This window comes from Cucurbita moschata, unplaced genomic scaffold (genome assembly GCF_002738365.1).
Source record: "Cucurbita moschata cultivar Rifu unplaced genomic scaffold, Cmos_1.0 Cmo_Scf00015, whole genome shotgun sequence".
Taxonomy (NCBI): Eukaryota; Viridiplantae; Streptophyta; class Magnoliopsida; order Cucurbitales; family Cucurbitaceae; genus Cucurbita; species Cucurbita moschata.
The window spans coordinates 860,767-883,213 of NW_019268531.1; the positions used below are offsets into that span (position 1 = coordinate 860,767).

The window sequence follows — 22,447 nt, forward strand, 5'->3', positions numbered from 1 at the left end:
CACAAAATCAATTCAACTTACCCAGACGCCTCCAAAACCGGGAGTAGGAACAGTTAAAAGGAAGAGATCGGTGATTCCTTCAAAGGAAAGAAAGATGAAAGCCAAGAGCGGAAAAAGTTGTTCGAGCTTGAGATCGAAGCTAGGTTTGCCGGCAGTTATCTTCGTTTTATGCCTTTTTTGTTTCCTTGCCGGATTCTTCGGCTCTTCTCTTCTCTCTCAGGTTGATCCGCGTGCTTCAAGTTTCTAATCACCATAAGATTTCGTCACCTTAATGCTAATGTTTTAATTTTCCGACCATCTCATTGCTATCGGACGAACAAACAGGATGTAGATGACGATAGGCCGAGGCCGAGGTTGCTTCAATCGGTCAACGGTGGTAGCGATTTCGATTTGATGCCCTCGGGAGAAAACGGCGACGATTCCATTTCTTTGATTCCATTTCAGGTGCTCTCCGTTTGGTTCCATTTGACTTTTAATTCTTATTTTCCCACTGCTACGTTAGTTTCACCGTATTGTCATGTATTTATGCGAAATATTACTTAAACAACGAACGAACCTTGCAACTGATTATTCGACCTTCAGTTTCATGATTTTTTTTTTCTGTTTCAATTATTGCATGTCTAATTTAAAGTTTTCATCAACGTAGGTTTTGAGCTGGCAACCACGCGCTCTCTATTTTCCGAAGTTTGCAACTGCGGAGCAATGCCGAAACATAGTCAATATGGCGAGGCCGAGGCTTAGACCGTCTTCCTTGGCTCTACGTAAGGGAGAAACGGAAGAGAACACGAAAGGAATCCGAACAAGGTATCTTCTGTTTGCATGTATTGGCACTTATGACTTTATTAATTATCTTTTTTAGCATGAGTTATAGATATGCACGATCACTATAGTCTTTAAGGATATTTAGCACTTAATTATAGTTTACCATATATATCATATTTGATATTTTATTATAGGAAAATATGTAGATGTTTCTCTTCCATTATGGCTTACTATAGTTATCTTTCATTTATTGCTCTTTCCATATTAATTTATTTGATTATAAATAGAAAACTTTCACACCAAGTTATGGTTGATTTTAGCAAATATTCTCACAGGGATTTTGAATGTGGATGTATGTTTGCATAAAGTATTTGTGGGATTAGTATGTGTTATACTCGCATTCTATGGGAACGACATTCTGGTTTTGTATTTAATTTTCTCTTCCACTATTCTTTGAACTGCAACATTTGTTTCTTCCTGTACCTCCAATTATAACCTTCGGTCTATATATGTGATTTATGTTATGGTCTGATTTATATTATGGTCTGTGAAGATATCTTTTGAGATTTTAGGATTTCAGCATAGACATAGATACTTTCTTTTTTGGTTTTTCCTCGTCAGTTCGACTCTCTGGTCACTCTCACCCATAATTATTGTGTCTTGGAGTTCCATTTTAACGCCTAGGCGTCGGTTTAGGAGGACCCAACAGTTTTATAATTTTACATTATCCATGCAGTTGATTCATAACTAAACAAATATGTATCCTTCCATTGTGTTTTCTTTATTGTGTTTTGTAATTGGTACCGCTGCAATTTAATCCAGCAGAACTTCCGAGTTAGCCATGGGTATAGGTGAAAATAGGAAATTTCTATAACTTTATTTTGGTTTTTGGTTTCATGAATTGAAGGGAATGTCTAATTTTGTAAAGGTGCTTGATTACATTTTCAAATTGACTCTCTCTCCCTCTCTCTCTCCTTCTCTCTCTGTCCCAAGCAGTTCTGGAGTGTTCTTTAGTGCTTCAGAAGATGAAAGTGGGACGCTGGGCGCCATTGAGGAAAAAATTGCAAGGGTGACTATGCTTCCAAGGATGCATGGAGAGGTATTATGATAGTAAGGTTTACCACTTTGATCGTCTATATTTCCACCCAGCTTTTTGTAGTTAGAATTCTGTTGCTACACCGTCCATAAGAATTTAAACTTCCAAAAGTACGTTGTTATAGAATCCTAAATATATTTGATGTAAAATTTTGATAGGGAATGTCATAGATTGAACTCTGTCAGTTCCTTGGAAAAGATGAAACCTGCAAGTTACTCTGAAATTACCTTTGATGTCATTACTAACTTGCTTATAATTTCCATCTCCATGTATAGTAGTTGGCCTTCTTAAAATTTTGATGCTTGACGTGGACTCTTGACAATCCATTTTTTACGGTCGTTGATGGTATTTATGTAAATCTACTATGGGCCCCCTTTAAGTCAGATTTTGCTGGTTATGTTAAGCTGACATTAAAATTTTATCAAACCATTTGTTTCTTGTTTGAACTTTTGGAGAAATGAAAGTTTGTTATCTCAAAAGTGGATTAGTATCGAGAATATTTGCTAAAATCACCTCACATGGAGATGGTTTGTTATCTCAAAAGTGGTCTGTGAAGGTTTGTTATCTCAAAAGTGAACTATAATTCAGTACTAAATATCCTTAAGCTGAACGTCGGATTTGAACGAATGCGAAACTTGGATCTAAAAAATTCAAAGAGGGGTTGAGAAATACTTTTTGTGAAGATGTCTACAACCTGATTTGGAGGAGACGTCGAGAAACAATTTCTTGGCCATCGAAAACTGCAGAGAGATCGTCGCTCAGCGGCGATGCTGCCTTGGCTCCGGCAAGAATATGTCTAACTCACGAAGTAAAAGGGGGAAGCCCAGAGGAAGAAGGAGAATAGAGAGAGAGAGAGGGTTCGATGGTGACTATGAACAAGAGGGTGTAAACTGAGAATGCAGACTCTGGGGTGTATTTTAAATGAAGAAAGAAAGAGAGGGGCGGAGACGGAGTGATGTCTGTGCCTTGTGGACTTGGTTTGCTATTGAGCAAATGAGCACGAGTAAGAATATCTCAAGCATATTTTGCAACTGGAGTTTGCACTGGTGACTCCAAAGGAGCAGTAGGCGAAGCCGATGGAGAAGTAACCGGCGCCATAGCAGGTGGTGAAGTTCCAATGGATAGAAAGGTAGCCACGTCCCCCAGAGCAAGGGACGAAGACGATGTTGAAGTCAGAAGAGTTGCCACAGTGGGTGAAGGAGATGATTTTGGCGAGGAGGCCAGCGGTGACTTGGTTGGCGAAAAGGCCAGTGCGGCACTTAGATTTCAAGGGTAAATCTCTGCATAAGGTTGATGGACCTGTCGGGAGAATGCTGATGAGGATCTTGAGGTTAGGGTTTCTGTGAAGGATGAAAGGAAGATTGGGAAGAAAATGAAAGAGGCTATATTGGTTAAGGGGAAACCGATTATGTTGGAGAAGGTGAGGTTGTATGTACAGTGTATGAAGAATGGTGATTTGGAGGCCAAAAGTGTGGAGTTGAAGAGTAATCAATCGGCTCCGCCTGCGGCAGCCATGGAGACTGCCCCTGCGGCGTCAAAGCCAGCAGTGGTGGTGGAGAAGAAGATGAGTAAAGGATTCAGAGCCATTGAAAATAAAGGATCGGGGTTGCGAAACCAAAACGGTTCTGATACCACGAGAATATTTGCTAAAACCACCCCTCCTAAATAGTGTGAAAGCTCACTATTTATAATCAAATAAATTACAAAGATATGGAAAGAGTAATAAATAGATACCTATGATAAGCCGTAATGATATTTACCTATAATAAAAGATCAAATATGATATATATGTCTATAATTTAGTACTAAATATCCTTTAACAAGTGTTACCTTGTCATGTTTTTTAAATACCAAGATACATAACAGTAACAGGTAACCTGAAACCTGATAATTTGAAATTGTGTTCTATCCATTTGATGCCCCTGAAGCTTTATATCGATGTTTCTTTCTTTCCGTTGTTTGTAGAAATCTGTTCTATAATACTGCTTCATTTTTTAGTTAATGTACAGGTTGTATTTCCGTGTGGAGTTGTATGTTTTAATGTTTTGTTGTGTCTGTAAAAGGTATTGAACTTCTTGTTTCGCAAATATTTTTAAATGGATTGAGGGTTTTGTGTTTCAGGCATTTAATATCTTGCGTTATGAGATTGGGCAGAAGTATAATTCTCATTATGATGCGTTCAATCCTTCTGAATATGGACCACAGAAGAGCCAAAGGGTACAAAGTAGATAGATCAGCCTTTCCTTTGTTCATTGCTCGTACACATTCACAGATTTTCACAATCGTTTAGGGTTCCAAGCATAAGCTAGTGCAGGAAGTGATTGTTCTTAAATGCTGTGTCAATTCTAATGGTGATTGCCAAAAGTTTATTCTGCAGAATTCATGTTGCTAATTGCTCTTTTATTGGTTATCTTTTAATTACTTGAATAGTGAATATAATTTTAGATTCAATCTTTTTTCATGCATTTCTAGGAGTTCCTTTACACAAATATCTTGATCCCCGCCTCCCCCCTCCCTCCCTAAAAAAAAAGGAAAAAAGGAAAAAAGGAAAATAAAACAGAATGTTGCACTACTTTGCCTAACTGACATTTTAGCATCCAAACATTCAGGTGGCTTCCTTTTTGTTATACTTGACTGATGTTGAAGACGGTGGAGAAACCATGTTTCCATTTGAGGTAAGACCATAAGACCTCATGAACGATGCGGCTGTTCTCTTGACATGTTTTACATCCAGTTTATCTTCTGAACATGAGTCAAATGGAGTATTTACTATGTTTGATTGGCAGAATGGCTTGAATATGGATGGAAGATACGATTACCAAAAATGTACTGGTTTGAAAGTGAAGCCACGTCAAGGTGATGGACTTCTGTTTTATTCTGTTTTTCCAAATGGTACAATCGATCCGGTTAGTGTTCCTGTTCCTATCTCTGTTGCTTGATATGGTGATTTCAGTTTGAATGCTGTATGGATTATTGATGTGTATTGTTGACAACGAGTCAGCCTGAGGGAGCATATGCTTTGTTTGAGCATGGAGCTTCTCGATTTATGATAAACCCCCTATCATATGCTACTCACCATATAGACATTGACATGATCGTTAGGATCCCAGTCTTAAAATTGTATTACATAAAATGAAAAATACAGATTGATATAGCCTTTGGACAGGATCATCTCTATCCCAAGTTCCACAATGGACCAGTTATCTATAATAATATGCTTATCTCTAAACTCCCCAACTCCCTCTATTGATAACCTTCCCTCCTAACCAACTATCAAGGAATTTGAATTTGGCCACTGCTAATACTTTCCTAGTAACATTCTCTAACACGGATCCATCAATTCCTTTAAGATTACTAAAATGTTTGCCACTTTCTTCAGGCTGTTACAGTTTGTGACATATTTGTTCAGACTTTGATTAGATATATTGCTTTGCCATAGACAAGGAACATCAGGGATTATGAATTATGCTAAATTTTCCCAAAGCTGTTATAAGATGGTGCTCGTTAGGAAGCATGGACACTTATTATGAGCGAATGTAGAGGTGTTGGACATAGACATGTTATTTGTTTTGAATGTTTTGGTTCTGCTTCTGGTGACACATTCAGGAGATGTCGGGACTCATCTTGTTTAGGAAATACAGAAATTAAGAAAGAAAAACTATAATTTCCTTTCCCCATTAAAACTACAAATATTTGAATTTGTATCAAGTAACTATGAGTAAGTATATGGAAATTTTCTAAAACTAAACTATTAAAAAGAAAAAAAACTAAAACTTCGTCTGACCAATTCCAGTAATGTAGTTTTGGAAGTTGATAGAAGATGCTCGTTTATTTTGTTGGGGACTTATTCTATATGATGATCTGACCATAATACGTTGGGGGGCCGTAGACTAATTAATATTTGAAGTGGTAGTTACTTCAAATCTTTACATCATGCATATCGCTGCAGTTGAAAGCATGCATGTTCCTAAGGTAATAGCAATTATTTTCGAAAACATATTTTGTGGGTAATTCATTGTCTGTATGCTGTCCATGTATTTGCTTTGAGTTATTTGCTTCTTTGTCATTCGGAAGCATTATGATGTAATTTTTCAGCAAGATTAGTGGGTCAGTTTAACGTTAAATGGTGTGCTATTCTGTTTAGCATTTTGCGTTTCTTAAGAGCGCTGCTTGTCTGAGAATCTTATTTATTGGATGATTTTGTAGACATCACTCCATGGAAGCTGTCCTGTGGTCAAAGGACAGAAATGGGTCGCTACAAAGTGGATCAGAGATCAAGTACAGGACGATTAAGCGTTACTATTTACCACAGGCAATGCATAACTCGTAAATCTCGGCCTATCATTTTCTCTATTATTAGACAATGAATTTTAACATTATAAAAAAATTGATTCCCATCCTCTTCCCCCTACCAAATAAAATACTAGGCGAGTTGATGTTAAAATGTTTTTTTTTTTTTTTTCAATGTAGTCAAGTGCTTAAAGTTTTAATTTAGGATAAGAGAAAAATGTCTAAATATTAAGCCAAAGTAAATCCCCAACCTAATAACAGTCTGGAAATATGAATACTTTATTGAATAGATTTAATAATTATTGATTGGTATATAAATAACATATTGATGTTGATTGATAAATAAATATTGATTAGTATGCCAGCTGCTGGGATTTATAGTTTAATCAGTTAAAATACACCTTGAACATATTTGAATAAAATATTCAAATCCCTCCATAGTTGAATTAAATTATATATGTACTAAAATTTGGTTAATATAAAACTTTGTTATTCACGAGCTAAGCAAAGTTACATAATAGAAGAAAATGTAATATTCTATCATTCAAAGAAAATGAATCCCATATTGACTGGAAGGTTAAAAGGGTCACCCATTTGGCAGCTACTTATCTCCATCTACACCATTAGAATCTGAGTGAAGAGTCCTCTAGTCCTTGTCTTCTCATGATGATCTAACGTCTCATCAACAGGAATTAGCAATACACAAACAGGGAAATAGGATGAGTGGAATTGTTGAATTTGAATCTTAATCAACAAAAACTGAGATCCCATAACTTGATCTTGCAATCTCGAGCAGAAGATTAGCAGTTGCACTTCTGAAAGAATGCCTACCAATTTCATACCAAATCATGAAATGTTGAAAACACAATTTTACTGTTTTTGCCATGTCTGATAAGGATGCTTTCCCCAACGCTTCAATGCATACATGCTGCCAGCCGAAGTGAACAGACCAAGGGCAGCAAATGCTAGTATAACTGAATTTTCTATACGCCGGTAATAGCCACCCTACGGAAATAAGACACAAACATCATCTATGTAATTTCTCATCTAAAGAAAGAGATAGGAAATGGAGGGTTTTATAACTCGAGTCTTGTGCGTCCAAAAATATTAAACTTAATAACATGTCATCTGAATTCCCGTATTAAATTGTTCTTATCGTCAGGCTTAACATATCATATATGAAGTGTTCATAATGATAGCATCAGTCTTGGATGAAAGGACAGGTAATTTTCAGATCGATAAAATAGACCCTTCCTCATCTTAAAGTTTCAAATGTGCTTTGAATTTCTTCACTAACATTGGGTTGGAGTAAGAATGAAAAATGATACCCTTACCAACGTTCTCCATGGGGCTCCCAATTTTTCACAAGGCCCCTTCATGGTAAACAAATTAGATATAGACAGGAAAATTCTTAGCAGGTTTTGTTACCATTTGCATGTACGAATTTTTAACCTATGGCCCGTAACTACTTGCAAAACATGCCTAATTCTTTGCTTGTACAATTCAAATTGCTAGAGAGATAAGTTAAGGTATTCTTGAATTATACTAGATGCATTCTTTTCATCTAATGCGTGCTCCACCAATCAGAAGAGTTCAATTGAAGGTAGAGTTTACATACCTGCAACAGAAAAAACAAAATTGCCGCATTTGCAGGAGCCAGAGATAAGCTAATCATCCCTCCACGCAACTTATTTGGCACATACCTATAAGAAAAATAGGAGGATAAAAAAGACATTGTGCAATCAGTTGCAAACATAATTACGTTTCTGCAGATGCTATCACAATAGCAAGTCAACACTTACATGGTCCTTAATCTTGCAAGTAAAGGTACAATTAAACCAACACAGGCATGAAACATGGAAAATAGCATCACTAGAACTCCAAGATCCTGCATAAATAGTAGAATATCAAGCTCCTTACTCGTCCAAATTTCTCAAAAAGCTAAGAAATGAGTCACATATGTAACATACCTGATAATCAAAAGCAACAATTGATATCACGAGCCCTGATATTACAAAGCAATATAGTAAACAATCTTCAGTCCGAAGGGATGATGTTCCACCCATGAGCCATGGAAACAATGAGCTTCCAAGGATTCTTGACCCCAGCAAACATGGGTATATCAACCCAAGATGCACTTCCCGCCCATCAGCCTAGATCAGAAATAATAAAATAACTAAAAAAATCTGATTTAGAATGCCTGTTAACTAAATCCAACAGCATCACTATTTTCAAATTGATACTCTTAAAAGATTACTAGTACAGTGGTTTAACTTGTTCAGTGGCATATAATTTCAAATATTATAAATCCTCTAACAAATTAACTTTGATACTTCAATGTACTTTAGATATGTACCACTAATGTTGGAGCCCAAAGAATCCAAAAGAATGCAACAGAGAAGTGAATAGAAGCTTGGGCCCATGCCAATAACCATATCCTTTTATCTGCAAATTATGAAAGTTTATGAATTTTGAGAACATCTACTAATTTATCGTATTTCACAAATTATTTGATGGGAAGTATAATCTTGATAAAAATCCTAGTTCATAACAACTAAAGTTTATTGAACAGTGAAACCATCTAATCAGCTGATGTGCAAAAAGAAAAAATTAAGGTAAAGTACACATTTGATCCCTAAACTTGAGAATAAGTTTCTAGTTGGTACATAAATCTCATTGATAGTTTAGTCCCTGACCTTTAAAAATTGTTTCTAATAGGTTCTTAGACCGTCAGTTAAACGAAAAAAATGCTTTGGTTATTCCCTCCCTTCTTTTCTCCTTTTCAGCGAGCCCACTATTTTGCCAAGTTCACAAAGACAACTACTAAAAAAATTCATCTCCTCACAAAAACTAACAAAGAAATACATCTTCTCTCCTCTCTCTTTTTCCGTAACCAGAATGTCCTCCTCTGCCATGAAACAAAGTACTCTGATTTTTGTGCTCAGAGATTATGGCACATTATAGGCATTAAAATAGCTAAATCTAAGAATTCAATTGAAATTGTAAGCTCCCACCTTAAAAAATGTCATAATACGATTAATTGATGTCAATGGAGAAAAAACCAACAAACAAATGCCAAAGCAAGTAAAAAAAAGGCAACGAATTCAATCAAATTTTTATCATCTCTCTAAAACCTCAATTGAAAAAATAAAACCAAAACTTGAAGCATCAACCAACAAATCGGAAAAGAAAACCAGAAAACGCAAGAATAATGAAACAGAAGTTTATATAGATCTGAACACCACAGAGATCTAAAAAACCCAACCAAGTCCTTCCAGATTATTCCTCTTAAAAATGGAACAAAAAGGAGAAGATGAAGAGAAGAAAAAAAAAACTCTGCCTAGTGATTTACAAAAAAAATCTTCATGTATTGTACAGAAAAGGTTGAATTTGATTGGTTCTTTTTATAGTTTTCTAAGAACTAGAATGGAATGATATAAAATGGGGGGTTTGGTATAATATTTTCTTTTTGGATTTGAATTTTTAGATAAATTTCTTCGTGAATTTTCTTCATGAAGTAACCAAAATGGTATAGGAAGAAGGGTAGGGAAAAAGAGAGAGAGAGAGAGAGAAGCCACATAAGCAAAATTAAAATCTAGTCAGCAAGTTCAGACGTGCCAAATCATATTTTCGTCAGTCAACTAACAGTCCAAGGACCTTTTAGAACCATTTCCTATAGGTCACGGACTAAACTATAAATTTTTTATAAACATAGGGATAAAAAAGAAACCTATCCTCAAACTCAAGGACCAAAAGAGTATTTTACACTAGAATCTACCTTGGTGAAGACATTAAGCACTTGGTGAGCATTTTTACTCTTGAATACACTGTTCCATAGGTTTCTCATTAGTGGAGTGCAGAAGAAACCAAGAAAAACAAAAATAATGGCTGCATTCCATTCTGAAAAAAGTTAAAAATGATATTCAAAAACCAATATATTTTCATTACACATTGCAAATAACTAGAAAAGACCCAACTTTGTACAAGGATTTGTCCAAAAAATCCCTGAAAACGATATGAAAGTATTTGATAGTTTCTGGTAGGTTGGGGTTCGGCAAAATTAGTATATATTCAAATACATCAGAGACGTTAATGCGTCAACAGAGCAAAACTGTTAATTAAATTAACAATAGAAGGCATAAATATACTTGGCTGAAATTTCTACCCAGTCAAACAAAACCTAAACCAAGATGTAAGTAAATATAAGGAACATATGGTGCTTACCACTAAAAATATATGCACTGAAAGAAGTTCTATAGTCCTCCAGTTCTATTCTTTGTGATGCTTCTGTCCACCCTTTGGTGACAAAAGTTAAACATATCAATGCCAAGAACACAGCAACGGTGGAAGGAGAAAACATATTTCTCTTAACATTATCACCAACCAGACTATTCACAAGCATCTGGTTTCCAATCAAAGAGACGGACTCAAATACGGTCATTAGCCAGAATGTGTCACTTAACATATCTTGCCTTTGACCTTGCTGCAAGGGGAGAAAAATATACAAGGGAATGACTTTACATTAGTGCTTTCTTTCAAACAAGAGACTCATGAGGTACTGCAGGAGCTCGAATAGAAATCAACATGGCCAACCATTCAACCAAATATAAACAAAACAAGTTGGAGCATAAGTTGAGATCGATAAAACAGATGAATAAATATCTAATTAAACATACTAGGTTACATCAACTTAAATATAAATAAATAAATAAATAAGCTGGTTGGTTTGATTTCAAGAACCTTAAACTTGAAGTAAAAAATATTACAATCAGAGTCCATTGATTTCATATTTAAGGGTCCTCAACTCCTTTAAACAAGTATGACATGAATGTAAATTTATGTGGCCTACTATGATGACTACCTAAATAAATCCAAGTGCAAAGCTACGTTAACAAACCTTCTCATGATGATGTACCATCCATGTTTCGAAGCTGAATGAAAATATTGAAGTAGCAAGAGATAAACCAATACTGGTGATAAAGAGACTTTGGTGCACAGAAATCCTCTTCCATACGGCAGTAACAAGGTGTATTATGCAAAACGTCATACATACTTTCTTTTGACCTCTACAATAATAATAAAATCATTTCTTAGAAGAACAACATCATTTACTTCATTGTATTTATAACAAAATCTTAGTAATGAAATCTGAATGGGAGCATTGAAGGAGAAATTCTACTCTCTAGTAAAACCATGAAAATCGAGCTGACAACCTAGCAAGTGACGGTTACTGGAAAACAACGTTGATTTTTTAGACTGCAGCGTCTATATTTGTTCCAAAAACTACACTGTCCTACTTAAATGTTCATAACGACGATCTTAGAAATTATGTGAAATCACTATTTCCTTTGCCAAAAAAGCATCTAAATTCTATCATCAGAATATTGCGTAAATAAAATTTTATGATATATCACAGTTACCAGTATAATTCCATGTTCAACCAGAAAAATAATCTAGCATCAGATTTTCATTTCCTGTGCATCATGGCATATAGACAAAGACAGCGTACTAGCATTTCGGAATGAGAAGGTAATCGAGTAAATAAGCGAACTAAAATTACATCAAATCGGATAGAACGCCCAAAAAGGAACCGACGAAGAGAGAAGCCGCATATCCAACACATAGAGACAACACTATCTGTTCTCTGCTAACCCCGCGATACGTATACTCAAACTCACCATATACTGACCATAAGCCTTCCATTACTGTAATATAAAGAGGAGTAACCGATTAGAAACATCCACGCCCCTTAATTGAAAGGAGAATTTACGGTTGCTGAACTCGATGAACTAGAAATGTCAGTAAAGAGGGGGAAATAGTCTGGAAAAAGGTTAAATTAAAAAGAGAAGATCCCGCCTGAGAGAGACTCTCTAAATTACCAGTTACTTTTAAATTTTCTTTAGGAAAAAAGGAAGAAAGTGTGCAGAGTAATACGCGGAACTTACCTGACGCAAGAGAATAGAGTAGCAGGAATTTCCGCTGGAAACTAGAAAATGAGGATGAAAATCCATGATCGAACGGAGATGGAGCTCTGGTGGAGCTATTCTTGGAAGCATAAGGTAGAAGAAGGATCGAAAGAAAACAAGAGAGGAAGATGAAGATGAACAAATATGGATTTGGCTCCCAGATTGAATTTTCGATGATCACCGCCATTTTTCTAGCAGTTAATCTCTCAAAGAAGCCCTAGATCTCTGGCCATTTTTGAGAGAGAATTGTGAGATCGCAAGGGGAATATGCGCGGTAAAAACAACTAGCATTGCTCGTTTCCCTTCAAATGCTTAGAAGTGGGACGGAGGGTATTCTTTCTTTCTTTCTTCTTTTTTTTTTTCTTTTTTTTGCAAAAATACTGAAATTTCAAAATGAACCCTCCATTTTTAGGTTTTGAAAATGATTCAATTGCCTAATGGAATGTTGAGGTTGAAAGGATATGATGATGTGGCAATTTGGGCAGATAAATAGCTAATTAACTATAACGACGTGGCAATTTGGGCAGATAAATAGCTAATTAACTATAACGACGTGGCAATTTGAAATTATAACGAACGAACATATAAGTTATATGCATGTATGTGTATATATATATTTTTTTTTCCTTTTTGATTACTTGGAAGGCTGACGTGGCAATCTCCTTCCTTCTCCTTCGCCTCTTTTCTTCTCCAAAAGGGCTAGATATTTTTAACCGATTAAATTTTAATGGTTTATATTTAATTGTATTTTTTTATAACTAAACTTAACTTAATTGTACATGAAATTCTACAATGGTTGGAGGTGAGAATGAAAACATTCAACCGTGCGAAGGAGGAGAGAATGAAAACATTCAATCGTGTGAAACCTATCTATAGTGAATGCTTCCGTTTTAAAACATATAAGGCAATTTCATAAAAAAGAAAAAAGAGAACCATATTTATTAACGGTGAGCTTGAGCTCTTTATAATAGGTCTCAATCCATTAGTTACTAATGAAGATATGAATTTATAGCTAACTTTAATTTCTCTCTGCGTCTTCCCTAACATAACATGAACACAGGTAACACAAATTACATTTTACATTTAAGTATGACATGGAACACAGGTAACACAAACTACAGTTAAGTTTGTACCGTTTGTCAACTACTACCTTGCCAATCAAACGGTCCAATTTATTTTCACATGTCAATCCAGACCTGCAGTGGAGGAATTATGTAAATTTTGAATTTACAGGGAAAAATAACTTCAAATTGCTATTTACAAAGAACGCTAGGATTGTCATGGATAAAAATAAATTACGCTACGGGTTCTCCTAATATGCAAACCGTATGAAATGGCTTAATGGCCAAGAAAGAACCAAACAAAACCAAAGCCTGGGGGAAAATTATACAAACTGAATTTTGACACCATAGAGCCTCCACACATCACTGATGAGCTTCATCCCCTGCAGTTGAAACAAGGCTTTAGTTATTCAGATTTCATGAAGTAGCAGTCCCAGAAGAAAATCGATAATCGAAAAGCATCAACATTTGACGTTACAAGATTGAGCTATTTCCCCCTTCATTAAAGTTGTACCGCTTCGGAACCTAATTTTTCATATTCATGAGATCGAGAAGCATTTTGATCACTATTTACCTGCAATCAAAAGGGAAAAAGAACCCGAATTTGAATTGTCAAACCAGTAAGTCCCGTTTGTTTTCTAGTCTACTTGTTTGGTATCATCACCGTGGAACCAAATACTTACAGGAGGCATTTTGGGCTTCCAACCAGGAATGTTCTTGGAAACAAGGTTTATATAGCTCTCCATAGCTACCTCAGGGGTCATGTTCCCCAGCTGCTTCCATGCATTCCTTGAAAACATTGTATCCAATTTAACAGAGCTAACAAAAGCCTAAGATGTCAAGTTTCACACATATAAACCATCCATTATATCAAAATTATACCTAAAAGTGGAAACTACTGATATTTTAGATCAATCAAACGTTTTCAGTTTATTCTTAAAACAGTCAAGACTAGACCAAATCTTGATTTATTAATCTCATTAATATCCATCCATATCTAAATGAAGATAGTACTCGATCCATGAAACTTGACCCTTCCATTTTCCATTTTTATCTCAATCTCTAAATCAACTTCTACTCATGAATTGCAAGCATGAAAACAATCAACTCAACAATAGTAAAGTCAATATTTGATCCAAATTCCTGGGCATAAATTGTAACCTAGAAATCTTCAAACATGGCAGTTATTTTGGAAGATTTGTTTTCTACCCATTGGCCACTTCTCCATGATATAACTATTTAGACAAAAGAAAATCCTAGAGTTGCAATGTGCATTATAATAATGATAAACTTCCCATTTAGTCTTGAATTTCCCGAAATTTGATACACATTCTTGACCTTGGACATTTTGGTTAACAGTTTTGTGAGATTCAAATCTTCTTTTCCCGAAAAAATCCCAGAAAACAGAACACAACAATTGAGTTGCAGGAGGATCATGGCAGCAGAAGAAAAATTGAATCGAACAAAAATGAGAGAGAAAAGAGGAGTCCACTTTACCATTTGGCTCGAGCAGAGATCTTCAAAGCCATTGGCGGTGGTTCTCTGCAAGGCCCCTCTATGGCTATCTTGTGAAGCCCGTTCAGCCGCATCTTCAATTCACCGCCAAATTTGGGATCCTCGATATCTCGAATCTTCACAAACTCTACTGCGGTTTCAAATAACTTCTCCAATTCAGTTCTTTCAATTCCCTCCCAATCGTCATCCTCGACGGCAATCTCCTCCGCCGATCCTCCCTCGCTTACTCCACCGGATTCCTTGTTCCGATCATTCTCAAACGCCTCAACTCCATCGTCCTTGCATACGTCTTCCTCATCCGGACCGATTCCAGTTTCTTCACACCTGGTCCTAACAGAACTTTCATCGATCACCTTTCCTGCAACCTCACCGCCGCAATCACCACCAGTATTATCGGAGTCACTCTCTAATCTATCTTCAACAATCCTCACAGAGTCAATCAACACACATTCGCATTTACTCTCAGTTTCATCTCTCGATTCAAGGATCCCGGTCAAATTGCCCTGTTTCAATTCGCATTCTGCGTTCTCATCCGCACCGACAAAATCTTCAACAACAACGCTAGGTTTATCACTCTCTAGATTACGAATTCGTGATCGAAATCCTAAGTCAAAGCCAAACGGAGCCAATTCTTCGTCGGTTGAGGCCCTGGAAAGAAACTTACTGACAACAAAGGAAATAAGAAGAGGAAGACTAATGGTTAGCGCAAGTTCAAGAAAAAACTCCATAACTCAACAGAAGTGATGGATGAACCCGAAAGAAGAACGGCGGAATTAGCAGCGGCGGTGGAAAATGAGATTAGACAGAGAGAAAGAGAAGGAAATCAAGATGAAGATAAGAGTTGGGGAAAAAAAGAAGGAAGGGAATTTTGGAAGAACTGAGCAAAGTATATTCGAGTCCGCATGAGCATCAGAGGCAGCTATTAGGTGTCGGGCCCATGATGTTGGCAATCGTCTCAAAAGCAAGGTGTTGTAATGGAACCCTTGCACCAACTGAGAACGACGATCCAGATCACACCCCTCCGTGTTTCCTGATGCTGCCTTCTGTAATCATTGCCAAACACGACGAGATCACGATCATGTACGCCGCTGGTGTTTTATTAGGGACATGAATCCAAATCAATCAAATATTATAGATTCCTACCAAACTTATATTTCGAATTCCTTACAAATTTGGTCACAAAATGATATACGATTTTTTTTGTTTTCTTTTTCTGTTTTCAAATTTTATATATATATTGTTGTAAAAATTGAGTTAAAAATACTATTCATATCAACTTATCTTAAACTCAATCTACTTCTAAATTTGTTATAACTTATTTCATGATATTTGATATATACAATTTAGTCCCATAATTTCAAATTCATAACAATTTAGTCCCATAATTTCAAATTCATAACAATTTAGTCCGTACGACCATAAATACCAATTCTCAAGTTTTTATAGTTTATAAACAAATTTAATCTGTAATAAATTCATCCTTCTATACTGTAAATTTTTTTAAATTAAAGTTTCATAATATTGTACACCAAAAGGGTTGAGTTGTTATAATTTGTAAACTACAAATACTAAATCTTTAATTACATAAAAAAAAATGTCTTTTAACTTGATAATTGTTTTTATTTGGTCTCAACTAAAAAAAAATATCCAATAAATCTGGAGATGTCTATTTGAGGGACAGATAAATAATCCCTCATATTTTCAAGAACAAACAATTTTAAAAATCATAAGGGTATGATATAGGCAATCTACCTTAACCTTTAAGTTAAGTGGGTAAGTACTAAAAATCATACAAAACCGAATTTTTGGAATTACTTCATAGTGCAAAAAGAAAGAAGAAAAAAGTTGTACTCTAAAATAAATGGAAAGAATTAATGTGAAAGAAAAGGTTTAATTTGAGAAAAAAGTATTTAAAAAAAAAAAAACAAAGGAATTTGACTTATTCCTTTCATCTTGAGTTTCATCAACATGAATCATAAGCTTAAACATTTGCTTCAAAATACTAATTTTTTTAATTTATATATTCTGTATAATGAAATCCAAAATATATAATATTCAAATAAATTCAAATTAATTTTGATGTTTCGTACAAGTTTTCATTTTTTGGGTTTGAGAAGAAGCAGCAGCACACTCCAAATTATAATTAAACTATATTGAAGCTTTTATCATATCACGTTTATTGGTCGCACAAAGCAATAAAAAAACGACAGCCAACCAAAAGCCAACAAATTCAATGCATTCACTCCATCTCCATCTCTATCTCTGTTCTAAAAAGAAATAAAATGCCGTAACTAAAACAATAATTAAAAGGAAATTTAGTGGGAGAGATTATTTCCAAGGAAGAGGATGAGTCACGGGCAAGCCAAGCTCGATTCTTATAAAAAAAAAAAAAAAAAAAAAATTGAACCTAAATGGAAACTATTTATTAATTATTTTCAAATATAATTTTTCTAATTAACAAGACCCTAAATAAAAAATATTTATAATTACTAAATTGGAAGGCGAAAGAGCAATTAGACAGCTTAATTAAACACAGTTTAAAGTTATTAGAACGCTGAAAGATCTTGAAAAGACAAGTAATGAAGAATTTGGTAAGAGTTTGGAAGACATGCTTCAGAATTTGCACGTAATATATAGTTTCTCCAGAACAAGAAAAGCGACTTCAAAATAATATGGAAGTCCTTTTTAGGTTAAGTTTCTTAAACTATAATACAACAGGGCAGCTCATATTTCTTTAGTAACACTGATATTTAAAACATCCCATACTCCATATCACTATTTAGTTTATGCAAATACTCCGGGGATAATGTATTTCTACTGTGTACGCATCCTGCTATTTTCAGCAGCCCGGACTTGGGAGAAATATGGATGTGCCTGCAACAGGTATACAGACCAGCAAATTGTTAACATCACTGAATATGCTACGGTAATTAATAAAATGTCTGCCCTCGAGTCTAATGAAGAACTATAAATATGTATGAAGAATTAAAATATTGAATTAAACCTAGAAATCAATGGAGATCTCCCAAAATCAATCAGCGAAATACATTTTTACTCTAGTTTGGAATGAAACCTTGGTTGAGTCCAGAAAAGGATCCACATAAAAGTATGTATACGGTAACCTTATTATTTTGGAAGTTACAATGGCTTGGGAGGAAAAGAAGCAAGTTCTAAAAGGAGCAATAAGTATTAAATCTTTCACCAAGTAGCTTTCATACGAATAACTCTTACAGCTCTCTCGTCTAAATCCGATAAATCAAAAGGTTTCAGCCAGGCATTAGGTAGAAGCAAGGAAATATGATCAATGAGCTCTTAATTAGCAAATGTGATGGGGCAAAATTTAAACGAGTTAAAATACCATAGCTTCTCTTGCCGTAAGCCGGTCCTGGTGATCATATCGAAGAAGCTTATCAAGAAAATCAATGGCCTGCATTTGAAAAGTCACAACTCGTTGTTAGAAAAATGCTGAATATTTCAGCTAAAGCCTTTCTTATCCTCCTCTCCTGGAAATACTCGTTCATTTTTATATAGAAATGACAACAAGTTCTATGTCAGAGACATTACATAATGAGAAAGGCTTTGAATTCAGAACTATGGTTGGAAAGAACCCACTTTAAGATAGACATTGTTCTTGGCCATATCAGTTTGAGTAAGCTCGTCTCATACCCCCCCGTTTAGTGTTTTCTCTCCAATTCTATTGATGGTTTTTCTTTAGAGGATATTAATTTAAATTGGAATATTTTTGTTATCCTTTGTAACTTTGTTTGTAGTTAATTTGACACCTTTCGGAATTTGCATCCCTTGAGTAAGTCTTCTTTTATTTATTAAATGAAAAGTTTTGTTCTTGTTAAAAAAAAAAAAAAAAAAAGACAAACTGGTGGATACATACGCCATTGTTTTCAAATAACCAAGAGATAGATTACCTCAGGAGAAACAAGATGTTGATTGTCTGCATTGATAAATTTAGACCACGGCCTCCTGCTGTGCCTGCAGAAGTATATGTAAATAGATTTAGTAATATAAATCTCCACTTCTATTTTTAAAAATAAGCATAGGTGACCAAGTAAATAAATATACACATGGAATGAATCATCCCAACTGAACAATGTTCCACTCTAAAAAACTCATGAATACTAATATCACTTCGGTAGGCAGGCTTCCACCAAGAAGTTGACTGGTAAGTTTAAAACTTAAAAGCATCCAACTCTTGAATGCCCAAAAGTTTAATACCTTATGCAATAAAACATATTCTACAAGAAAACTATCGTATCTTGGAATAACAGCTTCTCTCTTCAAAATTAGAAGCGTCTGTTTTTTAGAATTCACAGAACTGATTCCTTCTCCACAAGATCATATCAAATTTTACACATACCTCCCAACAAGTGCATCAAGTTGAGGATCGAGCTCTAGATGATACTTGTTCAAATATGCATTCAATTCATCTGTCCCAAGAACCTGAAATTGCATCCAGAACCAATAGTTATATTCTTTATTCAGATTATGTTTACAATTAAAGACCAAAGTACAAGAGAGAGAAAATGTCATTTTCACCAACTTCGAATACATTACCTTTGCAATTTTTAAAAGCTGGTCATGATTGTCATGGCCATAAAAGAAAGGTTCCTTGCGAAAAATCTACAGTAGAACAAACATGGAAACACTTGCTCAAGCACAAATTATGGTTTGCATAGGTTCATGGTTTGCTAAGTTCAAAATCTTTAGAATAGAAATTGCTCACCATTCCAGCAAACATGCAACCAAGGCTCCACATGTCCAAAGAATAATCATAATCTTGCAAATCGACCAACAATTCAGGACCCTTAAAGTATCTGAGAAAATGGATATAAATTTCATCAACCAACAAAATAACATATACCAAAATCGATGCAGAAAAACTGAGAGACACTCTTCATATACCACAAATAAAATGGCAACAAATCCCAGCTTTTCATTCTTTTTAATAAAGAAAACATGCTTTCATTAGAAAAAGTGAAAGAAAAGACAAGGTCATTTAAAAAAAACAGCAGAATGAAATGCCCTCAACCAAACAAGCCATACAAAAAAGGCATCCAACTTAAAAGGATTAGAGCTAGAGGATAATAGCAAAAAAAAAAACAAAAACTTTTAAGTCACTGATGCCCAAAGGGAAGTGTTAAAATAAACCTATGATGAAAACAGATGTTTTCAAGCATTCAACTAATTCTATGATGGAAAAATGTCGATAGTGTTTTTAGGCATTGACATGAATGAATGAGCTCCTGAACAACCAATGTCATCCATTAAAGTCTCAGAAAACCTAATATTTGGGGTGTAAAAAAACTTAATGACTCAAAAACCTAATCATACAAACTACAAGGCATTCAGATTCGGTCAGGTTATAAAGTTCAAGTTGGTTTATTCTAAAATTAGTTTGAATTGAATCAAACTAAATTGATGAAAAAATTATTATTTGTTCTGTTAAGATGATGTCAGTTCAATAAAACAAATTATTCATGGGATATATACCTTTTCAAATACTTTCTTCCAACACTTGGTCATGTTTAACTGCAAATGACAAAATTCAAGATCTAACTTCATTGGATGTTACCTTGATGCCACACGAACATTATATTCCTTGCCAGGATGATAAAATTCAGCAAGGCCCCAGTCAATCAAGCGAAGTTTCCGCAACTCATGGTCTATCATAACGTTGTGAGGTTTGACATCCCTGTGCATTATCCCTTGAGAGTGGCAATAATCTAATGCCTGTATGTAAGATAGGGCTGCATCATATTACAGAGAAGAGCCATACAAAAGATAATTGAGATGAAGACCTAATATTTCAGAACCCCCACACTGTTCTTATAGCAAGATCTTCATAACTGAACCGAAGGGAGGGTAGTAAAAAAAATAAGGTCTGGATAAACATCCTCAACTGTAATAAGTTAGAGATGAACAGCTCCTATAAATCAGCATCATTAAACCACAACCCTAGTAAAAGATCAATAGCCTTCATAGAATCGATTAATTTTCTTTTAAAAAATAATACCTGTACCCGTGCCCAACTAATTCTGAACCAAAAAATATAATTCAAACTTCTAAAACATAGACATGTTATCATTTTTAATGAACACGCCACTAGAAGTTGGAAGAACAAAGGGGAGCTGTCATGCAAACATACATTTCAATTTTCCATGATGTATCCTTACCTTCAAAAGCTCATATATGTAGTAGCGTATGTCATAATCAGTCAGTGTTGGATAAAGTACTTTGAAATCTGTGCTGTTCACATACTCAAAAATCAAGCTGGGTGTTTTCGAATGCTGATCTCTGACAATATCAAAAAGCTTGACAATGTTTGGACCCCCACAGAGGTTCTGAAGTATTTTTATCTCTCTCTTTATCTGCAGAAGAACAACTGAATCTTCAAATTGTAGCTGAGATGATCTCATTCAACATACAGGTCTCAAATTAGAGCTACTAGCATCACAATAGGGCAATGTTCCACGCATTGTTGCACACTTTCTAGATAACAGACGGAGGCCAAAAGAGCATAATCTTTCACATTAAATTACCATGACCAATCCCATAAGAGATACATTGCAAATAAATGACCATCACAGTATTTCCCATCAAACTGATAGAGACAACTGAAACATACCTTCTTCTTCTTAACAGGCTTAAGGATCTTGATTATGCACCGCTCGTTGTTATTAACATTTATTCCCTCAAATACCTCACTATATTTTCCTCTTCCAACTTTCCGGACAACCTCATAATCGTCTTGATCACTGGGGAAAGAGAGAGAAAACCCAGTAAAAAGTGTGAAATAGTACTCCCCCAAGAAAAAAACAAAAATGATAGAATGCTCCAGATTCATCCTCCATTTGATCGGGAAAGAAGTTGGTAAAGCAAAGTTCTCCAAATTCAGATCCAATTTTACCAAGTACTGTCAATTTCAACCATCCTCAACTATACTAGTAGAATATGGTAGAGAGATAGAAAGAAAGAAAGTTAATTGCTCATAGCAATTATGTTACAGACCATGCAGTGATGATTTTATATACCCAGAAACGGTATAACATCGCAACAACAAAGCAACCTAAAATCAAGTTGCCCAAACGAAAAATCCACCGAAATCTTAGGGTTTAAGACTTACCCCCATTGAACGGCAAGAGATTCGTAATCCCAATAGTCCTTGGGGCGCAAAACATTGACATCAGCATAAACACGGGCTTTAGACATGGATGGGTAGTTAGAGCCAAACAATCCGATCGGTGTAGATTTATCCCCCTGAATAACACCAACAGAGTTGAAGAAACTGCAGTCGGAAGGCGGTGGAAGGGGAGGGGAGCGTAAGGAAGGGGAGTGGACGACCGGAAAAGGGAGGGAAAAGACGGCGCACACTATGAGAAGGCGGATGGGCACATGGTTCATGTGGCGGAGAACCAGGCCATGAGAGAAGGCTTGCGCTTCGCAGAAACACCAAGTCTAGACACACAGAAGGGGAAATATCGGTACGGCTGAAATGGCTAATGTAGACGACGTGATAGCGCGCGCATTATTGCAATTTGACGCAGAAACTTTAGCTCTCCTTGCGCGTCACTGCTACCATCCCGTTTTATTTCCGTTTGAACTTACAACGTGGAAGAGACCAGAGGTTCTTGCTTTTGTTACTTAATACAAAAAATATATATATTTATCACTTATATTAGTGACATTTTGTTACTTAATTTTAATGGTTCATGAATTTTTTTTGCCATATAAATGCTGAGTCA

General features: G+C 35.4%; 4 protein-coding genes across 6 annotated transcripts; 1 reads left to right on the top strand and 3 right to left on the bottom strand.

Moving 5' to 3' along the window:
• Nucleotides 1–4: 4 nt before the first annotated feature.
• LOC111453589 (probable prolyl 4-hydroxylase 9) lies at nucleotides 5–6,302 on the top strand. Its single transcript, XM_023094729.1, has 8 exons — nucleotides 5–220; nucleotides 325–444; nucleotides 647–804; nucleotides 1,759–1,861; nucleotides 3,980–4,075; nucleotides 4,468–4,533; nucleotides 4,645–4,764; nucleotides 6,065–6,302. The coding sequence occupies exons 1-8, from the start codon at nucleotides 95–97 to the stop codon at nucleotides 6,149–6,151; spliced, it is 876 nt and encodes a 291-aa protein (XP_022950497.1). The 5' UTR covers nucleotides 5–94; the 3' UTR covers nucleotides 6,152–6,302.
• A 287-nt stretch (nucleotides 6,303–6,589) lies between these two features.
• LOC111453588 (molybdate-anion transporter-like) lies at nucleotides 6,590–12,488 on the bottom strand. The gene is made up of 9 exons (XM_023094728.1): nucleotides 12,094–12,488; nucleotides 11,709–11,853; nucleotides 11,046–11,214; nucleotides 10,373–10,631; nucleotides 8,505–8,593; nucleotides 8,119–8,301; nucleotides 7,951–8,036; nucleotides 7,767–7,851; nucleotides 6,590–7,153 (listed from the first exon to the last, which is right to left on the bottom strand). The coding sequence occupies exons 1-9, from the start codon at nucleotides 12,299–12,301 to the stop codon at nucleotides 7,019–7,021; spliced, it is 1,359 nt and encodes a 452-aa protein (XP_022950496.1). The 5' UTR covers nucleotides 12,302–12,488; the 3' UTR covers nucleotides 6,590–7,018.
• Nucleotides 12,489–13,253: 765 nt separating this feature from the next.
• LOC111453642 (acyl-CoA-binding domain-containing protein 3-like) lies at nucleotides 13,254–15,818 on the bottom strand. 3 transcript variants are annotated; one of them, XM_023094818.1, is made up of 4 exons: nucleotides 14,673–15,816; nucleotides 13,859–13,964; nucleotides 13,654–13,749; nucleotides 13,254–13,558 (listed from the first exon to the last, which is right to left on the bottom strand). In XM_023094818.1, the coding sequence occupies exons 1-3, from the start codon at nucleotides 15,416–15,418 to the stop codon at nucleotides 13,678–13,680; spliced, it is 924 nt and encodes a 307-aa protein (XP_022950586.1). In that variant the 5' UTR covers nucleotides 15,419–15,816; the 3' UTR covers nucleotides 13,254–13,558; nucleotides 13,654–13,677. The 3 variants fall into 3 exon arrangements, with proteins under 3 accessions (XP_022950586.1, XP_022950587.1, XP_022950588.1); XM_023094819.1 differs by lacking the exon at nucleotides 13,654–13,749 and having other exon boundaries at nucleotides 14,673–15,818; XM_023094820.1 differs by lacking the exons at nucleotides 13,654–13,749; nucleotides 13,859–13,964 and having other exon boundaries at nucleotides 13,469–13,558; nucleotides 14,673–15,818.
• Nucleotides 15,819–17,286: 1,468 nt separating this feature from the next.
• Nucleotides 17,287–22,248, bottom strand: LOC111453181 (casein kinase II subunit alpha-2). Its single transcript, XM_023094168.1, has 10 exons — nucleotides 21,829–22,248; nucleotides 21,331–21,460; nucleotides 20,879–21,073; nucleotides 20,278–20,435; nucleotides 19,429–19,519; nucleotides 19,260–19,325; nucleotides 19,063–19,145; nucleotides 18,614–18,677; nucleotides 18,049–18,117; nucleotides 17,287–17,564 (listed from the first exon to the last, which is right to left on the bottom strand). The coding sequence occupies exons 1-10, from the start codon at nucleotides 22,104–22,106 to the stop codon at nucleotides 17,505–17,507; spliced, it is 1,194 nt and encodes a 397-aa protein (XP_022949936.1). The 5' UTR covers nucleotides 22,107–22,248; the 3' UTR covers nucleotides 17,287–17,504.
• Between the last annotated feature and the right edge of the window lie 199 nt (nucleotides 22,249–22,447).